Source organism: Lycorma delicatula, chromosome 3 (genome assembly GCF_047948215.1).
Source record: "Lycorma delicatula isolate Av1 chromosome 3, ASM4794821v1, whole genome shotgun sequence".
Taxonomy (NCBI): domain Eukaryota; kingdom Metazoa; phylum Arthropoda; class Insecta; order Hemiptera; family Fulgoridae; genus Lycorma; species Lycorma delicatula.
The window spans coordinates 104,751,303-104,775,191 of NC_134457.1; the positions used below are offsets into that span (position 1 = coordinate 104,751,303).

General features: G+C 28.7%; 1 protein-coding gene across 1 annotated transcript in view; it reads left to right on the forward strand.

The window, feature by feature from the left end:
* LOC142321181 (uncharacterized) overlaps positions 1-23,889 on the forward strand; it is a 34,208-nt gene that overhangs the window by 4,702 nt on the left and 5,617 nt on the right. Inside the window, exons 2-8 of the mRNA XM_075359174.1 lie at positions 7,047-7,105; positions 9,092-9,124; positions 13,314-13,349; positions 14,474-14,673; positions 17,454-17,589; positions 21,358-21,513; positions 23,035-23,198. Coding sequence (XP_075215289.1) covers positions 7,047-7,105; positions 9,092-9,124; positions 13,314-13,349; positions 14,474-14,673; positions 17,454-17,589; positions 21,358-21,513; positions 23,035-23,198 — 784 coding nt within the window. The remainder of the gene's footprint in view (positions 1-7,046; positions 7,106-9,091; positions 9,125-13,313; positions 13,350-14,473; positions 14,674-17,453; positions 17,590-21,357; positions 21,514-23,034; positions 23,199-23,889) is intronic.

Below are 23,889 nucleotides of genomic sequence, written 5' to 3' on the forward strand. Positions count from 1 at the left end.
ACACAGACACCCAGACTTGGCAGTAACTAAAAAAGCTGGTTGGAGAAGACAAAATTATAGTACCCTTAAAAAGTTGTAATTGATTTTTTTTGTAAAATGACTCTATATCAGAATAAGGAATATAAAGCAATATTTAAAAAACCCTGATTTGTAAATAAAATAATAAAACCAAAATTTTTTTTAAATATTAAATTTTAATTTTTTGATAAGAAAAATCTAAAAACTTATTTGTCTCAATTTGGCATTGTCTAGAAGTTGACTTGATTGATTTTAGGATGACTCAATTTTAGAAAGTTGAAATTTAAAATAAAAATTGGAAATTTTTAATTTTTAGTATATTTATGTAAGTCATTTTTACAAAACAAAATTAATTAAATAATTGGTTGATTAATATTTTACTGGATACTTTTTAAAAAATTCAAATTTTTTTGATTCCCTTTAAAGTTGGAAGTTGAAAATTATTACTTTTTTAAATTTTATTATTTATTATTTTTGTGGGGTACCTGTGACAGCCAGAGAAACAAATCGCTCTTATTTGAAAGTAAATATTTCATTTATTCTTTCTATACATATGAAGCAATATGATAGTATGTTAAGTTGATAGTAGTAGGATAAGCCTGTGCCATCAGCAAAAAGTACAATAATGAAAAGTATAAGAATATCTAATAATTGAAAAATGATATGAAGTGTAAATTAGTTTCTGATTATATTATTATTTAAATGACATTCAAGCAAAAAAGTGGTGAAAAATCTTTTCTGACCAAGAAGAGATACATATTTTTTAAAATGGCACAGCATACATTTTAATCATATCAAGCTACTTTTAAAAACAGTTTCATAAAAAATAGATAACTGTTAAGAATTACATCTGAAAAAATTCATAAATCTTCAGCTTCATGTATTTAAATTAGCAGCAGAAACTGACTTTATCAGGGTGGTGATTGTCATATGAACAACTGGTAGAATTGCCAAAAATGGAGATTTAGGTTAGGTAAATAGTTTTATTATTTTTCAAGTAAAATATTTATTACTACATTTAATAATTTCTTGTATATTTTATCTCATTTTACAAATTTAGAAATATTAAGGTAAATTTAATGACTAACATTTTCCTTCCTCTAATATCAATACCACAAATTTAAGAAAAGTGATCTTATTCTGATCCTCTCCCAAACTGAAATAGCCCGTAAAAGATTATTTTATATTCCATAATAACACATTTCAACCCATCACATTTTAAAATTTTTTATAATGTTTAATCTATTCATCTCGTACATAAAAGTAAAACAATTCTCATATTACTTAGTTTATTGCCAAAATATATCCTAATAGAAATCACGCATAAATTATATTCTGATACAGAAAGAATTTTTATATGATAAATGGCATGTAAGTTATACAAATGCTGGCAATATATCATCAAAATGTAAGTAAAATTTGACAGACTTATAAAGAAAAGCAATAAATTAACGGAAAACTGAAAAAAATTAAGTAAATCTAAATATTATTTAGTAGATTTACATCTGTATATACATCATAAATTATTGTTATTCATTTTTTTATACAACGTAATAGTCAGATGTTAATGATAAATAAAATGAACATGGTATAAAAAGCCTGAAGATAAATTGTGTCCTCAGACTAATACAGGTTATACAGTTGTGAAGAATACAGGTAAATTTCGCTTGCTATAGATAGTATGTGTTTGTGAGAAATTTAAATTACATGTTTAATGTATGCAGTTTGTTATTTTAAAGAATTTTATTTTAACTTAATTTTTCAATTTAAGTTTTTATATTTTTTTTATTTTTATGTATACGCTACCAAAATCATGTATTTTTATTTAGTTAAATACTGCATTTTTAATTAGTTCTTTTATTAATCATCCTATTGTAATGATATGAATTTGCCGGTAGCGCTCAAGGTTTCTTTTGCTACCTGCATCAAGGATAAATATGTTGAATAAAATCGTATTTGTAAATTTCAATTGGCTAAAAATTATTATTATTATTATTATTATTTATATAGAAGTTAATTTTGCTATCATAATACTCATTTTGTTGTGTAATCATAAGCCAAGTCGTTTAAAACCTCTTAAACTACTAATTCTACAGATAATTCCCTCAATCAGATAGGAGAATATAGTAACACCTAAAGGAAAATATTAGAATGCATGGACTTATCTAGGGAATTATTCAACTCAGCAAATTCCTTCAAGTAATATATAACAAAATTATAACTATTTATTTCAGTTAGGTGAAGCCATAGCAGAGAAAGATGTTAAAACATTTTTGTTTCATTATTCTAGAAATATACAACATTTTAATTACAAGTATTAATTTTTTTTACAAAATAAGTCTAAGTAACCATTTAAAGTAATATTTGCAAGTGCAACTGAATAAAAAAGTATAAATATTGTCTTCACAAATCTGAAATTATAATGCAGGTACACTACATGAATACGCATCATATGTGTAATTATTCAATTCTATCCTTCTTGTTGTATAAAAGAAACTATTGTTGAATGCACCTCTCTTCAAAATGATAAGAAAAACTGATACGTCTTTGTACAAAGTTAGACTAAATATCCTTTAGTATGTACTCAAAATCTCTTTTTCTATTTAGTCTCTGGAACCATGTAAAATATTACTTCAGAAGATGAATGAGGATGATGTGTATGAATGTAAATGAAGTGTAGTCTTATACAATCACAGGTTGACCATTCCTGAGACGTATAATTAATTGAAACCCCACCTCCAAAGAACACCGGTATCCACCATTTAGTATTCAAATCCATATAAAAGTAACTGCCTTTACAAGGATTTGAACCTTAAAACTTTCGACTTCAAAATCAGCTGATTTGCTATGACAAGTTAACCACTAGACCATCCCGGTGGACCTATGTAGTAAAACTCAGTATGTAGATTTCATAATGTTCAATTGTTTTGAGCTTGTGACTTTATGTTCTACTAATAATGTTTATGTTATAAAGAGAACAGCACTGAAACTTGAATGGTGAATAATTAATGTTTTTTTTATTAGCCCCAAAGGTTCATGAGTCTACTCATGAACCCTTGGAGTTACAAATTCACAAAACAAAGCATGTTGTCTACACATTTTAGGAAAGTTTAGAAAGCCCAAATCCATAAGATTTAGCTGCACAATAATAAAAAAAACAAAGCAGGAATGTACAAATTAAATTTCATTGACTGCAATAAATTTTACATGGAGCACAGGGAATGTTTATTTACCTAAAGACCCAAGGACCTAATGAACATACCTAAGCATTACACAAAACTCAAGGGGAAGTTAGTTAGGTGCTACTATTCGTACATGATCATCCATTGTACATACTCCTATCATTGTAGATGACCTGACATTAGCTGACCACAATTGAAATTGCTTTAGTCATCCCTAAGAGTAACCAGCATTCCAATCTTCGTTTATAAAGTAAAGGGAAGAATTAAGTAGTTTCCTAGTGTTAATTCACTAAGCTGAAAATACTGTTCCAGCACCAGCAACTAATACTCATTGAAACAAAAGAGATATACAGTTCCACAAGTGATAGAGTTTCAATTAGTTCGCCAAAGGAACTGGATCTGTATTTTCTGTCTACCTTTTTCTCTAGTTCTCCAATTTTTTATTTATTTTTTTTTCACATTAGTGAAGTTTGACATCCACATAGTATACTTTCATTAGCTCCAGTCAGTTGAAGATATGTCATTGCTCTTCAGTGAGATGAGGTATAGCACCTCACTTATATGTGTAGCAAGGTTTAATTACCAACACAGTTCAGTATGCATACAACCAAGTTACTTAACAAAAAATTGGATGAAGTACAATTATTAAATACATTAAATTTATTATAAATATTTACAATAATACATCTCTATTAGTAGGTCATACTGCAACATATGTAGTAATGAGCATCATAAATGATGTACACCAACATATGTAGCACAATAAAACAATATAATAACAGTACAATGTAATGATGATACAAATAATAATAAAACAACAGCAACAGCTACTGAGACCTAGAGTAAATAAACTTTCCGTGTGTTAGTGCAAGTATTTCAATTGCAATTAGGTTCGTATCATATACGATGTTATATAAACATTAGCAATAAATCATAGCTATTTATAGTTTTATGACGCAGTCAAATTATATTTCTGGCATTATTTTAAAAACGATATTTGGTCTTGTGAAACTTCATTGTTATTTTATAGTGAACGAAGTTTTGCTGTGCTTATAGGCTTTTTTCTTTTTCCTGTTTAGCCTCCGGTAACTACCGTTTAGATAATTCTTCAGAGGATGATATGTATGAGTGTAAATGAAGTGTAGTCTTGTACATTCTCAGTTCGACCATTCCTGAGATGTGTGGTTAATTGAAACCCAACCACCAAAGAACACCGGTATCCACGATCTAATATTCAAATCCGTGTAAAAATAACTGGCTTTACTAGGACTTAAACGCTGTAACTCTCGACTTCCAAATCAGCTGATTTGGGAAGACGCGTTAACCACTAGACCAACCCGGTGGGTCTGTGCTTATAGGCTGACGGCTGGCTTACCGCACTATTAACTATCTAAACAACCCTGACAATGTACTGCATACTATGTAAGCATAGGAGATATACGAAATATTTCCTTAAAGACATGCCTATCTAACCGTTTCACCCGTCCTATACGTTTATCTCTCTCGCGCGCAATGTCCACAGTTATACGCCGTCTGCTATAACTGCGGCGTTTTTAATAACTGCTTGTGATAGACGTTACATTGAGTGAGGTTGTTTTTGTCATTAATTTTGTTTAAATAAACATCATAATGACTTATTTGCTTTATTACATCTTTAGTAATTAGTTTTTATATATAAGTGTTTTTAAGTTTCATGAAATTTAATAACTATAGCCAAGAGTCGTTGTTATAGAGTTGAACACAGAATAGGTAAAATATTAGCAAGCGGGGGAAAAGACTATAGTTCATAGTGTTTTTAATAAATTTCGCGAAAAATACCCTACTTTAGAAATTAAACTAATAGAAGCACTTGCATTTGAATTCACGAGTGTATCTATTCTAAGTATTGAGAGATCTCCAGCTGAAAAGAAAAAAATATCGGGTAGTTTACAAACCCAAAAAAAAGAAAAGGTTCAAAACTCGTTTTAGGCCAGTTTGACTTCAATTTGATTTCAATAAAAGTACTGTCAGATCCAAAATCCATGGTTTCTTTTTTAAAGAGTTGCCCACCCTCAATAAAAGTGATCTGGATTTACCGATAATTAGTCGGGCTAATTTACAAAACCTTATTTTATCGATAAGTTTCAAATTTTCAGAAAAAAGTAGAAATAGTTTTACCATTAGTAGAGATGACAAAGAGTTGATGAAAGAAATATTTGAAACAAAATAAACAATAATTTAAAAAATGGGAAAAAAGATTTTTTATCTGGATGAAACCAAGGTGAACGAAGAACATTTAATCAATAAAGTTTGGTGGAGTGGCGGCTCATGTATAAGATCTGTGGAACTGCAGCACCCCCCTCCTATCGCTACTGGATATTATCGATAACATTTAACATAATGAATCTTTTTTCTTTCATTCTTTCTTTATACTTGTACAATATATAATCCTTAAGCTTAATATCAGTAGCCATGCCCCAGTTTATGAAAAAGATACAAAAATCTTTGTATGAAACTGTTGGCTTCACAGTTCCAGCGGCGTGGTATTTGGCTGTTATGCACATGCGAACATAGGAAGCTACATGCGACGCTGCGAGGGAGAGAGAGCACAGTGCCGCTAGTGCCTGCCCTGGCGTGCTGGTGGAAGGTAGTTTTTTTTTTTACTCTGCGTGTGTATGATATGTTCCTTGATTGTTCCCTTTTCTAATTTAATCGGTGGAAGGAATATGAAAGTAGTTTATTTCGTTTTTCAGAAGTGATCAGAAAATGGTGAAAATCAAGGGCTCTTTGAGAGCCAAATCTGTCCAAAAACATGCTGGAAGAGTGAAAGAGAAAGTAATTAGTAAAAACTAATTATTTATTTGTTTCTGTGTATATAGAAATTTAAATTAAGCACCATTGGACTATAATCTTTTAAGCAACATTTTATTAAGTTATTATGTAATAATACTAGAAAATATTATCTATATTGACATTTTATTATTTATTCGGTATATACGTATTCGTATATTGTGTACCATATTCTTGAATGTGATAAAATGCAGAATTCGATTATTATTCTACTTCCATCTATTCTATTTGATTCATTATTGTTCGGTTCTTTTATTTTACAGAAAACTTTAACCATGGCCTTGAAAAGGCCCAGAAAAAATTTTCTGGAGCAGCACCTCCACTAATTTTAGCTACGAGCCGCCGCTGGTTTGGTTTGACACTTCCGTTAAGTCATCTAAACAGGTTTTTCTGTCTGATTTATGTACCGGTATAAAATCGGCAAGTAACAAAGGAAAACGGTTGATTGTAGGTCATGTAGGGATTGAAGATGGATTTATTCTTGACGCATTATTAGTTTTTGAATTCAATAAAAAGGGTAATTACCACAAAGACATGAACTTTTTAAAAGCTGGTCTAATCGAGTATGAAATTAATCATTAATCATCATTAATCTTACTGACAGCAACTATGGTGCCTTATGCACCTCGGTTGTTTTACAAGTGTCACATCTATAAGGAAGATTGGAACAGAAATGATAAAACAACAAATAAATGCACTCCTTTCCGTTATGAAATATTGCTATATACGCTTATACACAATGCAACTCGGGAAGGAATAAGGCACAAAAAAGCAAAAAGCAGGTTAAATATTTTGCATGACATGTTAGAAATATCAAAAATATGAATTATCTTCATTCATGAATTATATTAACTTCAATTAAATAAGAAAGCTGCTGAACAAAAGTTTTAAGAAGATTGTCCTCATGCAATATTTAGTTTGAGAAGCTGTTCATTTGAGTTTTTAAAACTTAAATTATCATGCACAACAAAGAAATATTTTAAAGTTTTATTTTGTATTTTTTTTTTTTTTTTGTAGAAAAGAAATGGCTTCCTGTTTGGCTGAGAGCCTTGTGCTCACTGTATTAATTTCATTCGGTAAGTTTTATAAATTCAAAAACATTTGTTTTCCTTTTTGTACTAACAGCTAAATTAATAAAATAACATTTACTCTTGAACTTAATTATAATAATAAGTATGTTTCTTCTTTAGTCTATGACACAGTGACTGCTCATTAAGCATCAAAGTATGAATTAGTAGTATAGTTTATCATTAAAAAAAAAAAAAATGCTCAAAAAATTGCTTAGACATTTATTCAAAGTTACAGAATATGAAGGCATTGGTTTCAGAATATCATATTCGTTTCACTGAGAGGCACATTGTACTAATTTACTTGGCTAATTATTCATTTTGGGTTGTAGTTATTTAAATCAGTTCATTTATTTCTTGCATGATTAAATTCTAATTTACCCTACTTCTACAGCACAGCAATTTCATTAGATTTTTATATTATTTTATTACATTATGTCAATTTTTACATTTTCTTAACATCAATGTTTAAGTTTTTTTTTAATGTTTTGTTAATAATAAAAGTTAATTGCTGACCTCCATGGCTGAGAAGATATTGTCTAAATATTTTGTGCAGAGGTTCCAGGTTCAATCCCAGTCAGACATGTCATGTTTTCATATGCCACTAATTTTCACCGGACTAATGATCATAATTATTAATGCCTGTTCTTTCATAAAAAAAGAAAAAAATTATTATAATTAGTAATAATCATTAACATATTTATTTCTTAAAAGCAGACAAAATCTATTCATCGGTTAAGAATTTTGTACAATATACTTTCTTTAAAAATTCAATATTATGTTTAAAATCCAATTAAATCTGTTTTTCTTTTTATTAATGGCTTATAATATAATTTCAAGGCTGCAGATGACTATATAGTTCATTTATAAAATATAAATATAAAAAAAATTAAAATTATAGTAAAGAGTGTTATATATTTTAATTTAAGTTCCTATTTAAAAAAAATAAAAACTAATAAATTGTATCCTTTTAGAAGAGTGATATACTTGTAGATTTATACTTAATATTAAAAGTGATGTGCTTATAAAGATATGATTTCCCTGAAAGACCATTCATGTAAAGCAAGTCTTTTAATTCCACTACCAAATAATTTCTAACATTAACTTTATTTTATTGTTTGACAGAATAAATAAATTTAAATCATGTAGATCAATATAATTAGTAAACTAAAAATTCTAACATATTCATGTCCTTATGATTATAAATATGGTGCCTTTCTAAAAAGAAAAAATCAACAATTAGTCCTAAAAAATAATACTTCAATTTCTATCAAATCAGACAAGAAATCAATTTTCACATAATTCAACAAAGTCCATTTAGCTTGCAAGAAGTGGTCTTTTCCACTTCCACTATTATAAATTATTAACCCATTCAAATGATCATGATGGATTTATTACAAATAAAATTAAAAAATTATTAGTCGCAAAAACATATTATTTCTATTGTTAGGCTTTTTATACTAACTAAAGAAAAGCTTGAATTTTCTTTGCCATTGTTTAATGTAGACAATAACATGATCAAATAATAAATAGCTTCTATCTTTTATTATATAATTTGTTTTAAGTGTAATTAATTTGTTTTAATTATGTGCATCTGCATATTTCATATACCTGTATACATTAGAATTGTATGAGTTTGCTTAAATTCATATTAGCATTAAATCCTTTAATAAAGGAATCAAGCCCCTTTATCAATACTAATAAGAAACATTGATACCCAAAATAATAGTCATTCATCTAACAATCTGAAACACAATATTTTACACATTGATTCATTACATCCAAAGAGAGAAAAATACTGAAATTCTACCTATACAAATGATAATTACTGCTTACTTTGTTTGCATTTCATTGCTTTAATCACCTATATTAATTACGGGTTAGTTATGGAGCAGTTCTTTAAAATATTGTTTTTTATTCTACTTGTAATGCCCAAGAATAACTAAATCATGTTAGAATATTTGTAAAATATTTATTCTTTTTTTTATCTTCTAGGTGTTGATATAACCTCCGCAGTTGGTATTATACGTAAGTATTCAATTTTTTATTTTAATTAAATTTAATTAATTCTATTTTTCAATGTTTTACTTCATCATTTAATAAAGATTATTGAAGAGTATGTTAGAGGCATTTATTACTATTATTTTAACATTAAGTTTGAAATAAACTAAAATTAATTTTGAGTTTCATTCAGTTAAACTTAATCTTATGATTTATTGTAATAAGTTTTATCAGATTTTTTTTAAACAAAGGAGAGTCTAATTGATGTAATTATAAAATAAGTTGTCACTGAATGATGAAATTTTCTTTTGCATATTCCTTCAGTCTTATAGTCATAGACTACATCAGCAGAGAGTGTAGAGTCAAAAGGAAAAATATAAAATTTTCTTGGTTGAATAATACATTTTTTTCTGGTTAGCTAAATGTTAACACCATGCACGTGTTGATTTACATTGTAGTGCTAGCTAAATGTTAACCAAGGAGATTACAACTTAACTTTTTAATCAATCTATTAATTAATTAACACTTTAGTTGTATTGATAAGAAACAAAGAACAAAGGAATCTAAGCAGCTTTTGCGCCATAGTCAAGAGAGTTATTTACAATTAAATTAATAACTTGTATTATTCATTTTGCAAAATGTTTGAAATTAATAATATTACCTCAATTTTGATCATCTTCTCCTCAAACCTATAAACAATCTTTTGAGTAAAGTTTCACTACTATATTCTAAAAATACATACTACATCATGTTTGCACAAAAACAAAATATGATTTTTAGTAATATGACTTTTTGTAGTATGTTAATTGCTATGTTGGTTACATCTTGCTGTTATACACAGGAAATCAAAGAAAATGTAAAACACTACTCATTCACATAAATTAATTAAACCCGTGTATAAAATTCACCCAATAATTTTAAGCCAACAAATCAGTTTTTTTTTTGGAAGCACCACTATAATGGTAATAAACAGTTTCAAAATTTGTTGAAACCACATTTATTGGTTCAACTATTATATCTCATGCAAACTTAATTAAAAAACCTTACGATGGAGTTTCCTCCATATTCTTTTGAACTTTCATCAATATTACCTTCTATAAGCAAGATACTGGAGTGTTCCAATCTGCTTACTCTTATACATGACTCTCTCAGTGACTACTCTGCAAACATACAGTCTTTAGAAACATGCTCTACAGATTAACATGTTCAGAGAAAATTACAATCAAGAATTAAACACTATAAAGTAGTTACTACTGACAAACAATTATAACACTACATTCACTGACAAAATACTTATCAACCATAGACAATAAAAATAAATGATTCACAATAAATATGTACTAGTCTACTCTAAAAACAGACTGCCAGCATTTTTAGAAAATAACCCTGTATGTTACCTTCAAATAGCAAAACAAAATACAGTACTAGTAATAACTTAGTGTGTTTACAACCATAACTTAAAAAATTTACATAGTCCAAACAGAATATATTTGCATCCAGAAAATATAAAGAAGACATAAATACTATCACAATAATTATTCACCATCCTGTTGGTGACAGCATTGGAAGGATTTGTAATGGGGAAGAAAGCAAGAGGTCAGAGGCAAATGAAAATGGTAGACAATATAAAAAAGGAAGGATGTTATTATAAAATGAAACACATGGCACAGAATCAAGCAGAATGGAGGGTGGACATGTGAAAACCTTTCTTTGGGCAGAACCGTTATTAATATTCTTGAGAAGTGAGCTTTGAAACTGCTCTGGAGTACATGTAACGTGTATGAAAATCATGTTTTCTTATAAGAAAACTGTACCATGGTTAAATTGAAATATATCTGGTTTACCAAGATTACATTAAACCACTTACACTGTTTTCTTCTTATATTATGTATAAGGTTTACAGAAAATTTTAGTTATGTTAGAAATGATCAGCAGTATCTGGTGAATTGTTTTCCAATAAAGCAATTTTTTTTTTTTTTTATGAAACTGTTTTCATAAAAACCAAGTTACACAATGTCTGTGATCTTTCCATAAGAATATTTTTTTGCAAACACAATATAATAGAATGTTGTTCAAGTAAGGACATTTTGCTTGATTCAACATAAAATCTTTATTCAAGAAAAGACTCAACTGGATCTGTTATATGTTAAAGATAGCATTTGGATTATACTTACTTATACATAAAATGTGAAAAAAGCCTAAAAATAAAGGAACATTGGCCTTTTTTATTTTTGCTAAAAGTAGCATTTTGCTATTGTGTCATACATAAATGTAATGTATTTTCATTGAAATTAATCACCATGAACCTGAAAAATAATTATCACATAAAAAATAGACATTCAATGTGTTAGGAATAATGTGAGTGAAAAAGATTGCTCCTTTTGTAAGTTCTATTGTAAGAAAATAAATGATTTGGAGGTTTTACTGAGTACAATGACGTACAAAATAATTATTCTTAAAATGAACTGATCCAAATTTATATTCTAACAGAAGATTTTACCAAAATTATTATCATTTCAATTACATTTAATAATCTTCTGAGATTATTGTTTTTCTACTATGTACAATAGAAAAAAATTTTGGCAAATCAAATCATTCCATGTTCTATAAGTCTTATTTGTTTCATTTTAAAAGTAATAATTTTTTAATTATACAAAATAAAAAAATTAACAAAATTATGACTTAGTTAAAATGGAAAACCTTTTTAAGAATGTTCTAATTTTTCGCTGTAATAATTCTTAAATGCAGTCATATTTTTATAATTCTTACATAAAACTAACTAAAAGGGTATACAGAGAGAGTATTTCATGCAGTTTCTCCAATGCAAAAATGGCTTCATCTTTGTTATTTGTTAATATAGCTAGATCAGCTTCAAAGGCCAAGCATTTGAGGGTAATTCTATTTCCTTTCTGTTTCCTGATCTGGATACCTTTGACCTTAGAGATATTTGGATGCCTTAGAGAGGATCTTATAGGTGACTGGGAGAAGTGAGTTACCTCTGTAATTGTTTGAATCTATCTTGTTTTCTTTCTTGTGGAGTGGGTATATCAAGACACTCTTCCATTCTTTCAGGATTTTCTCTGTTCTCCAGACTTCCCAATATTATTCTGTGAATTTTAAGCGTTATGTTTTTATGGTCCAGTTCCCAGAATTCTGCGGTAATTCCATCTTCATCAGGAGCCTTGTTTTTTTTTCATATATTTGGTTATATTTACAATTTCTTGGTGTGTGGGTGGGATCAGGATCAAGTGAGTCAGGATTTGGTGTAGGTTTTACAAACCTAAGTTGTTCCAAGAGTGCTTCGCAGTTGAGGAGTGTATTAAAATATCTGGCTAAAATTCCAGTTATTTTTCATGTTAGTTTTCAGGGAGTCATCGGATCATTGGAAGCTCAGGCTAGGAGGCTATTAGCCAGCAAGATTTTCTCTGAATGTCTTGTAGAAATTTCAGGTGTTATTCTTGGTTAAGTCCTGTTCTATTTCTTTCACCTGATTATTTTCATAATTTTGTTTTTCTCATCAAATAATTTTGGAGGACTTTTTCCTTATTTCTACAAATTCTTGCCATTTTCAAGTTGTTTTATGATTGTTGAGATTACTCCATGCTCTAATACTATTCTTGACAGTTTGATCACACGCGATGTTCCACCACTTGTGTTTTCTCTTTCTCAAAGTTTGGCCTAATTTTATGGTTTCTTTTAGTTTCTCAGCGAGTTCAGACCAATTTGTGGTATCCACCCAGTGGAGTTCATTAGTAATATTTGCATTGTTGAGTTTTAGTTATTTGTATATACACACATATAAATATTTCACACATATTTGTTTTTACACACGTGTGCGCATGCGTTTTGTTTTTATGTTCCAGTTTTTGTTTTCTGTTTGTTCTTTTGTTTTATCTTCTATTTTTTTTTTTTTGCATATTAACATGTATGTTTGGCTCATTTGATTTTTGAAAGTACATTAAATAAAGTTCATTTTTCTACCCTACCCCTGATTATGACACTAAATTAAAATACCCTTTCAATTAGCCAACAGTTGACTCATGTTAACATTAATAATTATATAATAATTTTATAAATTAGCCATAGATGTAATATAAATAGTTTTTTATTATTCAATGAAATAAATAAATTAATGAAAGATCATTTTAATATCATTCATTTTTATATTAAAACATTATTTTTAGAAACTTATCTATTTTACTTCAATAATTTTTAGGTAGGAATATCGATACTGAATGGACTGGTTTTTTAGGTAAGTACATCAAGCTACATTATTAATCCATATTATTTGTTGAGAGTATCTCATTATTATTTGTATTTTGCCAAAAAACTAACATCAGTCTATTATTATGAATTGTAAGTTCAACAGTAAGTTTTTACAACAAAGTTTTTTAAATAGTATTTTTGTAATAAGTTTCATTTTACAAAAAAATGTTTTCTCAAGAAATTTCATGAAGTTTGTATTCAATTTGATCTTCATGTTTTTTTTAAATTTTATTATCAAATAAACCAATTTTTTTTTTTGACTAGTTTTGTCAATTTATTTTTTATTTATAGTTAGACTGATAACAAAGAAATCAAGTTTAATGTTTAGTATACAATTGTCAATTAACTCTATTGGTTTTACATTACATTTACAGTGTATGTATTGTGTACAATACATAGTTGCAATAACCTGCTATTATTTGTACAGTATTTTTCTTTATGTTGTAAAATGTTACTTGCAAGTTTATTGATTAACATTTCTCTGTTTGATCAGTACATCAGTTTTCTATTATATGTCAGTCATTCTCTACAATTACAAATTTATATTTCTTTTATTTTTATATGTATTGCCTAATTCTCTTATGTCGTAATCTTCTATGTTATTTATGTCTTATAAGAAATTTTTTGTTTAGTTTCTCAATACAAACTTTATTAGCCATGTTGCTGCATCCAAATTTATAAATAGTTTTAATTTCAAATCTTTTATTTAATTCCTGTCATTCATTTTTGTTTTTTTATTTATTTTTTTATTGTTTTGTTATTTTAAAGCATTTTTATTTTAACTTTATCTTATTTTTTTAAATATATTTATCCTAACAAAGATTTATAACATTTATATTGAAATAATGCCTGTGATAAAAATCGATACATCAAAAACATATTACAATACTAGTACAGCTACTGTGAAAGTTTGTAAATCTATAAAAATTTATTATTAAATTTTTCATTTGATTTTAATAATGAAAATAAGTTAGGATACATTTATAAATATTTATTTACCATGCAGATTCCAAAATTCTATTTATTTAATGTAATTAATTACTGTTAATTAACAATGAATTTTAATAATAATTTAATAGTTAATTAATAATGAATTTCTGATCTATACAGGTAAATTTCCTGTACAGTTTGTGGATGGGTTTTATAAACTACCATTTTCTATAAAGGAAGCTGAGGAAAGTAATCCACCATTTATTGATACAAAAGAATCTCACCCACGTTTCAACGTGAAGTTATTCTGTTTTGATAATGACCCACGCATTTGTCCATTTTTTGATGTAAATGGTAAAGTTGCTGGTTTGAGGATGTCTGTAAGTATTTTTTATGAAATTTTAAATAAATGCTAGCTCTATGTTTGTAATTTTAAAATTCTCTCGTTTATCTAAAGCAAATTATATGCAAAAATTATAGTGAAAAATCAAATATTAATTTTAAATTGATAATCATACCCTGAAATTCTACTCTTAATTTATTCCTTGGTCTATGACATCTGTAGCAAAAAATTCAAGAGGGATTTCAAAAAAGAATCCACCTGTAGTTCAGTTTATGATTTGCCCTCTTGATTAGGTAAGAGCAGAATTAGTGATCTTATGTAATCATGCATAAAATTCTGGGATATGACTTTTTCTTTTTTCTTAAGATTTCCTACTAGTCGTCTGTTGTTTCCCTTCCCTAATTGATTCAACTTGCTGCTAAATCAATCAATCAATTTCTTTAGAATTTTCATTTTTCTTTCAATGATAAAAATTATTCAGTAATTTCAGAATAGTCATTATCTTCTCTTGTACTACAAATTCAGGTTCATCTTATTTTTCAATGGCAAATTATTTTGAATTTAAATAAAATCATCAAGTGTGGAACACCTGATCGCACGAGTTTAACAATTCATATATATTTCTATAGCATCAACCTCAAAATTTAAATCCTTAGTTAAAGAAACAGCTTCATTTAACCCGGCATTAGCTTCAATTCCTGAGATATTATCTTGAGAAAAAAATTGGATAATTTTTTTAAAATTACTTTCTAATGATTTTTTACCAATCTTCCGTTTATAACTTGTTACCATATTATTTTAGCAGCAGTCAGATTCCAAATTCCTTCCAAAACCCTTTTACTTTTAACACTGTTTTTTCTTGAAGTCTGAATTTAATTTATCAAATATTCTTCAAATAATAAAAAGAATAAATTTCTTTAAGGCAACAGATATCCGTTTATAACCATTCAATGAAGATTAAATTCCAGCAAACTGAAATGACCTTAACTGGGACTAGGTCATTTCCTATTGAAAGGAACTACCTATTGCCTTTAATTTTTCAACAGAATTTTAAAATTGACCAGATCAAAAGATTTTGATAAGTGAAGATCCAAGGTTAAAATAAAACTCTGTATGCAAAAAATTGTTTATTTGAAGGTTAATTCATCTAATACAGTAGCGAACAAATTAATCTGAACAAAGGGAATTATTTTCATTCTGTTGCAGACTGCTTGGTTTTTGGGTTTTCAGGTTATGTTGTTAGTTCATATACAAACAGAATTAGTTGTTTTTGTGCTTTTATAATTCATTGTCAATTAGTTTTTTGTGACCTTGTAAGTTTCTGATATAAGTTTGTTATTCATTTCTAGTTAATACAATGGATATAACCCCTTGAAAACAGTCAAATTGTTGTTCTGTTCCAACACACACAAATGACTCGAAGAAAGATTGCTAGTGAGTGCAGTGTGGGGTTAGGTACTGTAAATGAAATTGTGAAAAGGTTAAGGAAAACAGGTTCCGTCACTCCAAGGAGAAAAGGAAAATGTGGATGAAAAAAGAAAACATGCCTACACAGAATCAATTACTAATAAGAAAAAGCAAAATTAATCTACAATTGTCAATTGTTGATCTTAAAAGGGGCTTGAGAGCCAGTAGGAGTAATGTTTCTGATATGACAGTTTGTAGAAGATTGTTGGCGGTGGGAAGGATTGTTCGGAAACCTAAAAAGAAGCAATTACTGATACAGGTCATGAAGGAAAAGACTTCAATGGGTAAAAGAACATAAAGAATGGGCTATTGAGATGTAGAAAAAAGTTATTTTTTCAGACGAGATTCATTCCTTTGTCCAAGGGGAGAGGGTAACCTACATTTGTAAGTCAGGAAATGAGAAGACTACTATGCCAGCACAGCTGCAGCAAGCTTCCAAACGCCCAGCCAAAAAGATTTTTGGGGATATTTTACACATGAAGGGCCAGGAGCACTTGTGTCTGTGAATGGGATGATGAAATCAGATCAAAACAATATCATATGCCAAAGAAAAATAGTTTCACTTATGCAGAAGAACCCAGAACTCATTTTCCACAGGACTTTGCACAATGTTACATATCAAAGAAAGCAAAAGAGTTCTTCAAAAACCAAAACAATTGAGTGCCCTCATGGCCAGGGACTCCCCTTACCTGAATCCTGTTGAAAATTTATGGACCATACAAAAAAGAAAAATAAATTTTCTGTTAAAAATACTGTGACTGGATTAAATTGTTCACCACTGAGTAGCGTGGTGAACAAGTGAGTTGTGAACACAAGGTTCACCAAGTCAATAGTCTGTTTACAGACTGCAAAACAAACTTGGGCGCTACTAATAATTTTTAAATTGGCACAGAATTCATTGATATTGTCATTTGTATGATCATAATAACCTCTAAACAGCTTTTATCGTAACCTAGTTCATGGAATGATTAAGGAAGCGCTATAAAAAACTACATCAACTTATGAATCAATCAAATTAACTATTTAACATAATATAAGATTAACGTAGAAGTCAATACCACAAATATATGAATGTGTATTTTAATACATTTTACCTAGTCGTTCAAAGTTTGTAGTAAATAAACTAATTTTATTAGAATCAACTATTTTTTCTCCTTTTTTTCTGAATAGTTTAAAATGTTGCAAAAATTGAGTTTAGAAACATTATGATATAATGAAGATGTATGTTCAGTAATCTCCATAATACATAAATAAAATAGTAATAGTCAACAATATTTAATTTATTTAAAAAAAAGTACTGTCACTGCTGCTTTCTTTTTCCTTTAAGTTATGATCCTGGTTTTCTTTCAGCATTTAAAAAGTGAAGTAGCTAAAAATGATAATTTATTAGAATTTCCTTATAAATATGATGAAGTTCCTGTTTATAATTCAGGAATATTTCTTGGAAAAGACGTGTGGTATATTGAGATTTTGTTCACAAATCCAGGTAATAATATTTGATTTTTGTAATATTGAATTTATATTATTTGATTTTTTTAATTTTTTTTTGTAGCCTGGAGGAAAAGGACACCATCTCCAGTTTTACAGTAGAGCTTGAAGTTTTGAAGTTTGCTTTTTCTAATTTCCTTTGCTCATCACCATCCCTCCATCTTTTTCTACTACATCCATCAACTTTTTCTACTAAAATACCTTATTTACGTTTATTAGATGTAAATATGCTATATTTAAATATAATAGCATTTAAATGTAATTGTTAAATATGCTATTACATATTTATTAATTTTTCTTTATATTAAAAAAATGGAGATGGTGTCTTATACCTCTAGATAATTAACATTTTCTTTTAATGAATTCTAATAACATGTTCAATCATTTGTTAAACAAGAGCAGTAACTCTAATGAAAATTACATCTTATTTTACAAAGAAATATTTTATTAAAAAATACCGTTCATAAAAGGTGCAACACAAAACCGTTCATAAAAGGTGCGTTCAGTGCAACACAACTTCCTGATTGTTTTGTCCAAGAAACAAAAAAATTGTGCAATAAAAAGATTATACAATATTGTAACTCTGTTATAATGAAATGAAAAAGATAAATTAAAAGACTTAAATTTTTATTTTGCACATACATAAGAATATAATACAACATAATATTGTTACAGATACAACAAAAAATGTACAAAGAACTAAAAAAATATTCTCATTTTTTCAGTAGTAATATTATCTACTGTACGATAAAAATTCACAAAAACATTCAAAATTAATAAATATTCATAGCAGAACATTTACAACATATTCAAATATAATTTATTAATAAAACTAAAGTTTTGGTATTTGTTTACAGTGATGTTGATAAACATTTTTTGTAAATCAACCATCAGTATTTTTACTGTTCTTTGCATCTTGAATATCTATACTTTTTTTCATATCGCTTCTGTGATTCGTTAAGGTGCAGTTCATAATTACTTTGAATAGATTTTTTACCATCGGAAGTTAGTTCAACCTTTAAGATATGAATCACAGGTTATAGCAGGTATTTGTTTATGTTGCTTAAACAAGTTGAATTTTTTGTTGAATATATCTGTGCAAAAACACATTTCTGCTACTTTTTCTTTACCTATTTTATTTTCAGTATAAAATTCTTGATAAAATGAAAATAATTTCTGTAAATTTAAATTGGAACTTATAAACTATTCTTTAGTTTTCAAGAGTGAATACTGGCTCTCATATTTAGGGAAAACATTTATGTGTTGAGTAGCATTTTGGATATTTCCCGGGTGTTTTTGTGACCAGTGTATGTCATCCTCTTTTGTCTATTTCTACAAATTCTCCAGGTTCTTAATTTTAATTACGTTAACTACAACTGTATTAGATATAGCTAATGTGTTTAAAAACATCTCTTTACACATCCTTATTCTTACATTATTTATGCTTTAAATGTAATGAAAAGAATTTTCTTTTGGTTTTATACCATCCCTACTTCTACATCTTTCTTTGGGTCTTATTTCAATGCAGGACGCAATGAATTTTCTTTTTAAATCGTGAATCCCGTAAGCCTTAAAAATTTCATTCTCTTAATTCAGTAATTTTTTGGTAATACTTCATTTTACACCTACATGGAGACTTAATATGTTTGCAGCTACTTCTTTGCCCTTTTTATTTATGTAGCTTTCACCAACTGATTACTTCTCTTTACAAACATTACCTTCCACTGTTCAATGTTTCTCTGTTGTTTTTGACCTTGCTGTTCAATAACCAATAACTGTTTTACTTAATACCTCCTCTTAGGTATATGCATTTCATTCTCTGATTCAGAGCTTACATCTGAAGATGGTATATAATCCTCATTCTCTGAAGTATTTTCAGGTTACTTAAATACAAATCTTTTTCATACAAATTTAATTTGATCATTTTGAGAGCAATTGGGAGACGCTGATGTTTCCTCATGGGTTTGTTCGTTTGAAGATAAAGAATGAGGTTCATTTACATAATTTTCTATAGCAACATTTTTACCCCATTGATTTTGCACAATTACAGTTCAGTTTCAAAAACTAAACCATGGTAATTGTGCAGCTAGCTGAAAAATTGAGTATTTTAACATGTTAATTAAAATTAACTATTACAAATATAAAAAATATTAAAAGCCTTAAAAAGACAAGAATAATACACATAAGATTGCATTAAGATCAATACAAAGCATTTACAGTAAAATTTTTCCAAAATGCCGGGATAAAATTACCCACATTAAGGCAGGAAAATATATAATTGTTATTGTAACCAGCTGTGACCCAGAAAACTATAATGTGTTTTTATAAAAAAAATTTTCTGATTTTTTTTATTTACTTACTAAAGGTTCTAAAGACATTTAAAATTTTGTCTTAAAGCAAATTTTTCCTATTTTAAGTTACTCAACAATCATTTTCATGATTATTGAACAATCATGAGGTCCTCAAATGTAAAAAGTCAATCAGATGAAAATGTAAAAGAAAAGATGACCAAATGCTTTCTGCTGGAATGATTCAGTTGCCAAACACTTAAAGTTCAATTAATATTACATTCTTGTCTAGCAATCTCTTTTTTTCTGTTTAGCCTCCAGAACCACCCTAAGGTATTACTTCAGAGGATGAATAAGGATGATATGTATGAATGTAAATGAAGTGTATTCCTGTAGCCTAGGTCAACCATTCCTGAGATGGTTGGGTAGTTGAAATGCAACTATCAAAGAAAACCTGTATCCACAATCTAGTATTCAAATCCATATAAAAGCCTGCCTTTACTAGGATCTGAACCGTAGAACTCTCGTCTTTGAAATCAGATGATTTGTGATGTTGACTAGCATGACCACACATCACACACCTACTTTTTATGAGTATAGGGGAGATTCAAAGAAAATGTGAGGTTTATCAGAATTCCAGGTCTGGTAGTTCTGACTCTTAACATACCCACCAAGGTGAAACCATACTTTTGTGAAAAACACTTGATCTAAAATGCCAGTGTTGCTTTTAATGAAATTCTTGAACAATTGATAATAGTTAATCATTTTAGCAAACTCAACATTAGTTATCTTGTAGAAAACCTGTATTTGATACAGCTTTTCCTGTAACATTTCAGCATTCTCCTCACTGCAGTGAGGATTGAACCTAGTGAAATGTTCTTTTCCTGGCTTAATCTTCACAAACATTTATTAGGATATCTTGTAACTGCCACTTTATATCCTGTACAACCTACAACATTAAAAATGATCTGTGTCGGGCACATTTCTCATTTAACACCAAACATGTTTCACAACATTCTTTGACAAACTTCCTAATTAAACTTTTCCATGGTGCTTACTTTTCAAATTTCTCCCTGAACGTTTAAGGACACACAAGTGAGATTTTGTCTCTAAATAAATTTCCATCATGAATATATGGTATAATAATTAACCACATTTTAACAAACAACACACAATTATGTAACCTTGTTCAAAAGCTAATGCTTGACACAGACTTGGCAATACTCATATGTGCTGGCAATAAACAGTTTTCACCATTCCAGCTTTAGTCATACCAATATTTTCTGCATTATTTTACTAATTTCACACTAATATATACATTTTAGCAAAAGTGTGCATTTAGTATAAACTACTAAATGATGGAAGCTCTTTAATTTGTGTTAAGCTCCTAACACCTTATTTGTGTAATATATTCCTTACATTTTCAGTAATTTATGTAAAAAAATTTACTGATAATATTTGTTTTATTTTCTTTGTAGAAAATTTATTGGCAAATGGCACAGGTAAAATCACTACAAACTTGGTAGCTGATGGTCTGTGGGTTAAATTTGGTGAGAATTGGGAGGAAATACCAAAAGATGAATGTGCTATTAGAAAAAAAGGCTGGGTGAAACAAGGATTTGTTCCATGGATGGGTATGCTTTTTAACTTTAGCTATAGTTAAATCTTTTTTTTTTTTTAATAATAAAATAAAGGAATTAAGATTTCTCCAAAGTAAATAGCATAAAACTACCCAGCTCAACCCTTTATGAACCACTGAAATTGAAGTGAAATTATCCTGTCCACATTTTTATTCTTTTCAATGGCTGGAGCATTTACTTAGAGGATATCCTGTTATTAAAATACACTAATATTAATTTAGATATAGTTTTATAATGGATTTTGAATGGTGATCAAATAGATTTCCTCTTACTTTCATATAAATTCAAAATAATAATACTTATGGTGGCAATTATACAAGTTTACTGAAGGCCAAACATTAACTAATTTCAAACTATTCTCAGTTTTTTGAATCCATTTTCTTGAACTTAAGAATTCATTTGATTAGCCAAATCCTGTAATTCAACATTTGTGACCTTCATTAAACAGATGATACCACTAACTTTTTTTTTTTTCATTTATTACTGTAAAAACTCATTACATTAAATTTCATAATTCACAATAAATTTTGGTTATATACTTGTTTGCCTTATGTTTGATAGTTTAGTGTTAATATCGTTTTTGAAATTCCTTTTTTGAAAAATATGTTTCTTATCAATGAAATTATAGTTTAAACTGACTTCCTACAAGTCTGAAGAACTTTTAAAATCATTACACAGGATTTTCATGGTTTTAGTTGATTTTTATGTTTTATTTCCATTTAAAAGTTATCAATTCTCACCCTTTGCTCTGAGAAATTGAATCTCAGAATGAATATCTTTACTGTTCTTAAGTTTTGTTCATATACTGTTAGGTCAGGGAATCTCCGACCATGACCGACGTTAGGGAGGTAGGTAAGAAGCCTAACCAGAGGAAGGGAATAGAGCTTTTCCCTTCAACCTCCTCGAACACTGGTTCCAACAATGATGGTTCAGAATTTGATTTAGGAGTAAGTAACTGCAGTTAATAAATCTCTCTGTTATTGTATATTGTTATATCCATTATTACTCACTGTCAAGAAAAAACAAGCAGTTACAGATGCTATTCAGTCTATGTAATGCAGGGTAATATAATTTTCTTCCTACTTCTCATTAAAATATATGTGAAAAATCACACTTGAGATTGAAAATAAATAAACCAGCTGAGCTATTTTGTTTACACAATCTGATTCAATATTAACCGATCACCTTTTGATACTTTTTAGTCCCCCTTGACATAAAGGATTAAAATTTCAGTATTAATTACATAATGAATTAGTTTTTTTGCATAAGCCTTTATTACTTTTTTTAAACGATTATGATCATTTATATTTTCATAAAATAATGTAATGAGATTATGTAATATTAAGATAAGATTTCTTCAGAATATATTAAATAAGCAAATAGCATACAAATTTACAAAATAAATATACTTTCTGAGATATTTCCTGTAGTTTAAATTTAATCAAGGATTTGTTACTTTTATAGTATTTATAATTTTAACAAAATTATTTCCTGAACTGTTTGTTATATTTTCAGGAATCCACTATTCACTTACTAGAAATGATGATTGTACCAAATATATCCCATATTTACCATTTTATACACAAGGAAAATTGATAGGTATTTCAGTTGCACCTTTTGGAAGATTTGATGTTGAAGATCGGGAATGGTTTGAAGATCCACCAGTTTTAATTACTAAAGTAAGTATGAATGTGTATTGGCAATATAATAAACCTCTGGTCTCTTTTAACAAACAGAGGTTTGCATTGTACAAAGTCTTTTTCAGTGCTATTTTTGAGCTGGTGGTCGAGTGTGTACCTACCCAGTTTCACAATCTTGCCGTCTGAATTCTATTGCAACAGTTTTGCGCTCTTATTATTTAGACGATTCATTTCTGTTTTGTGGGGATTCAGAGGGTTTTGGTGCACAATTTGTTCAAGCACCTGTCTCGTCGTGGCGAAAAGAATGGCAACGACACCTGGTTGCAAGTCCCTGTTATGAACAAAGGGGGCTTTACCCTGAGTCCTGCTCGTGCTCTTTTAGAGCGGGGTTCGTAATCTGTAACTCTGTGTTGATGTTTGATTTCATGCATTTGATCCAATAGTGATGAAGAGGTGCAGTGACAGGAGAATACAGAAGGTCCCATAGCTGACTGCAAGTAGTCATCACGCTTGTGGGCTTCTGCCCAAAATCTCTAAATAGGTGGAATACAGCAAGTATTTCGTTCATATACTGTTAGGTCAGGGAATCTCCGACCATGACCGACGTTAGGGATGTAGGTAAGAAGCCTAGCCAGAGGAGGGGAATAGAGCTTTTCCCTTTGACCTCCTCAAACACTGGTTCCAACAATGATGGTTCAGAATTAGATTAAGGAACCACCTGGAAGGATAT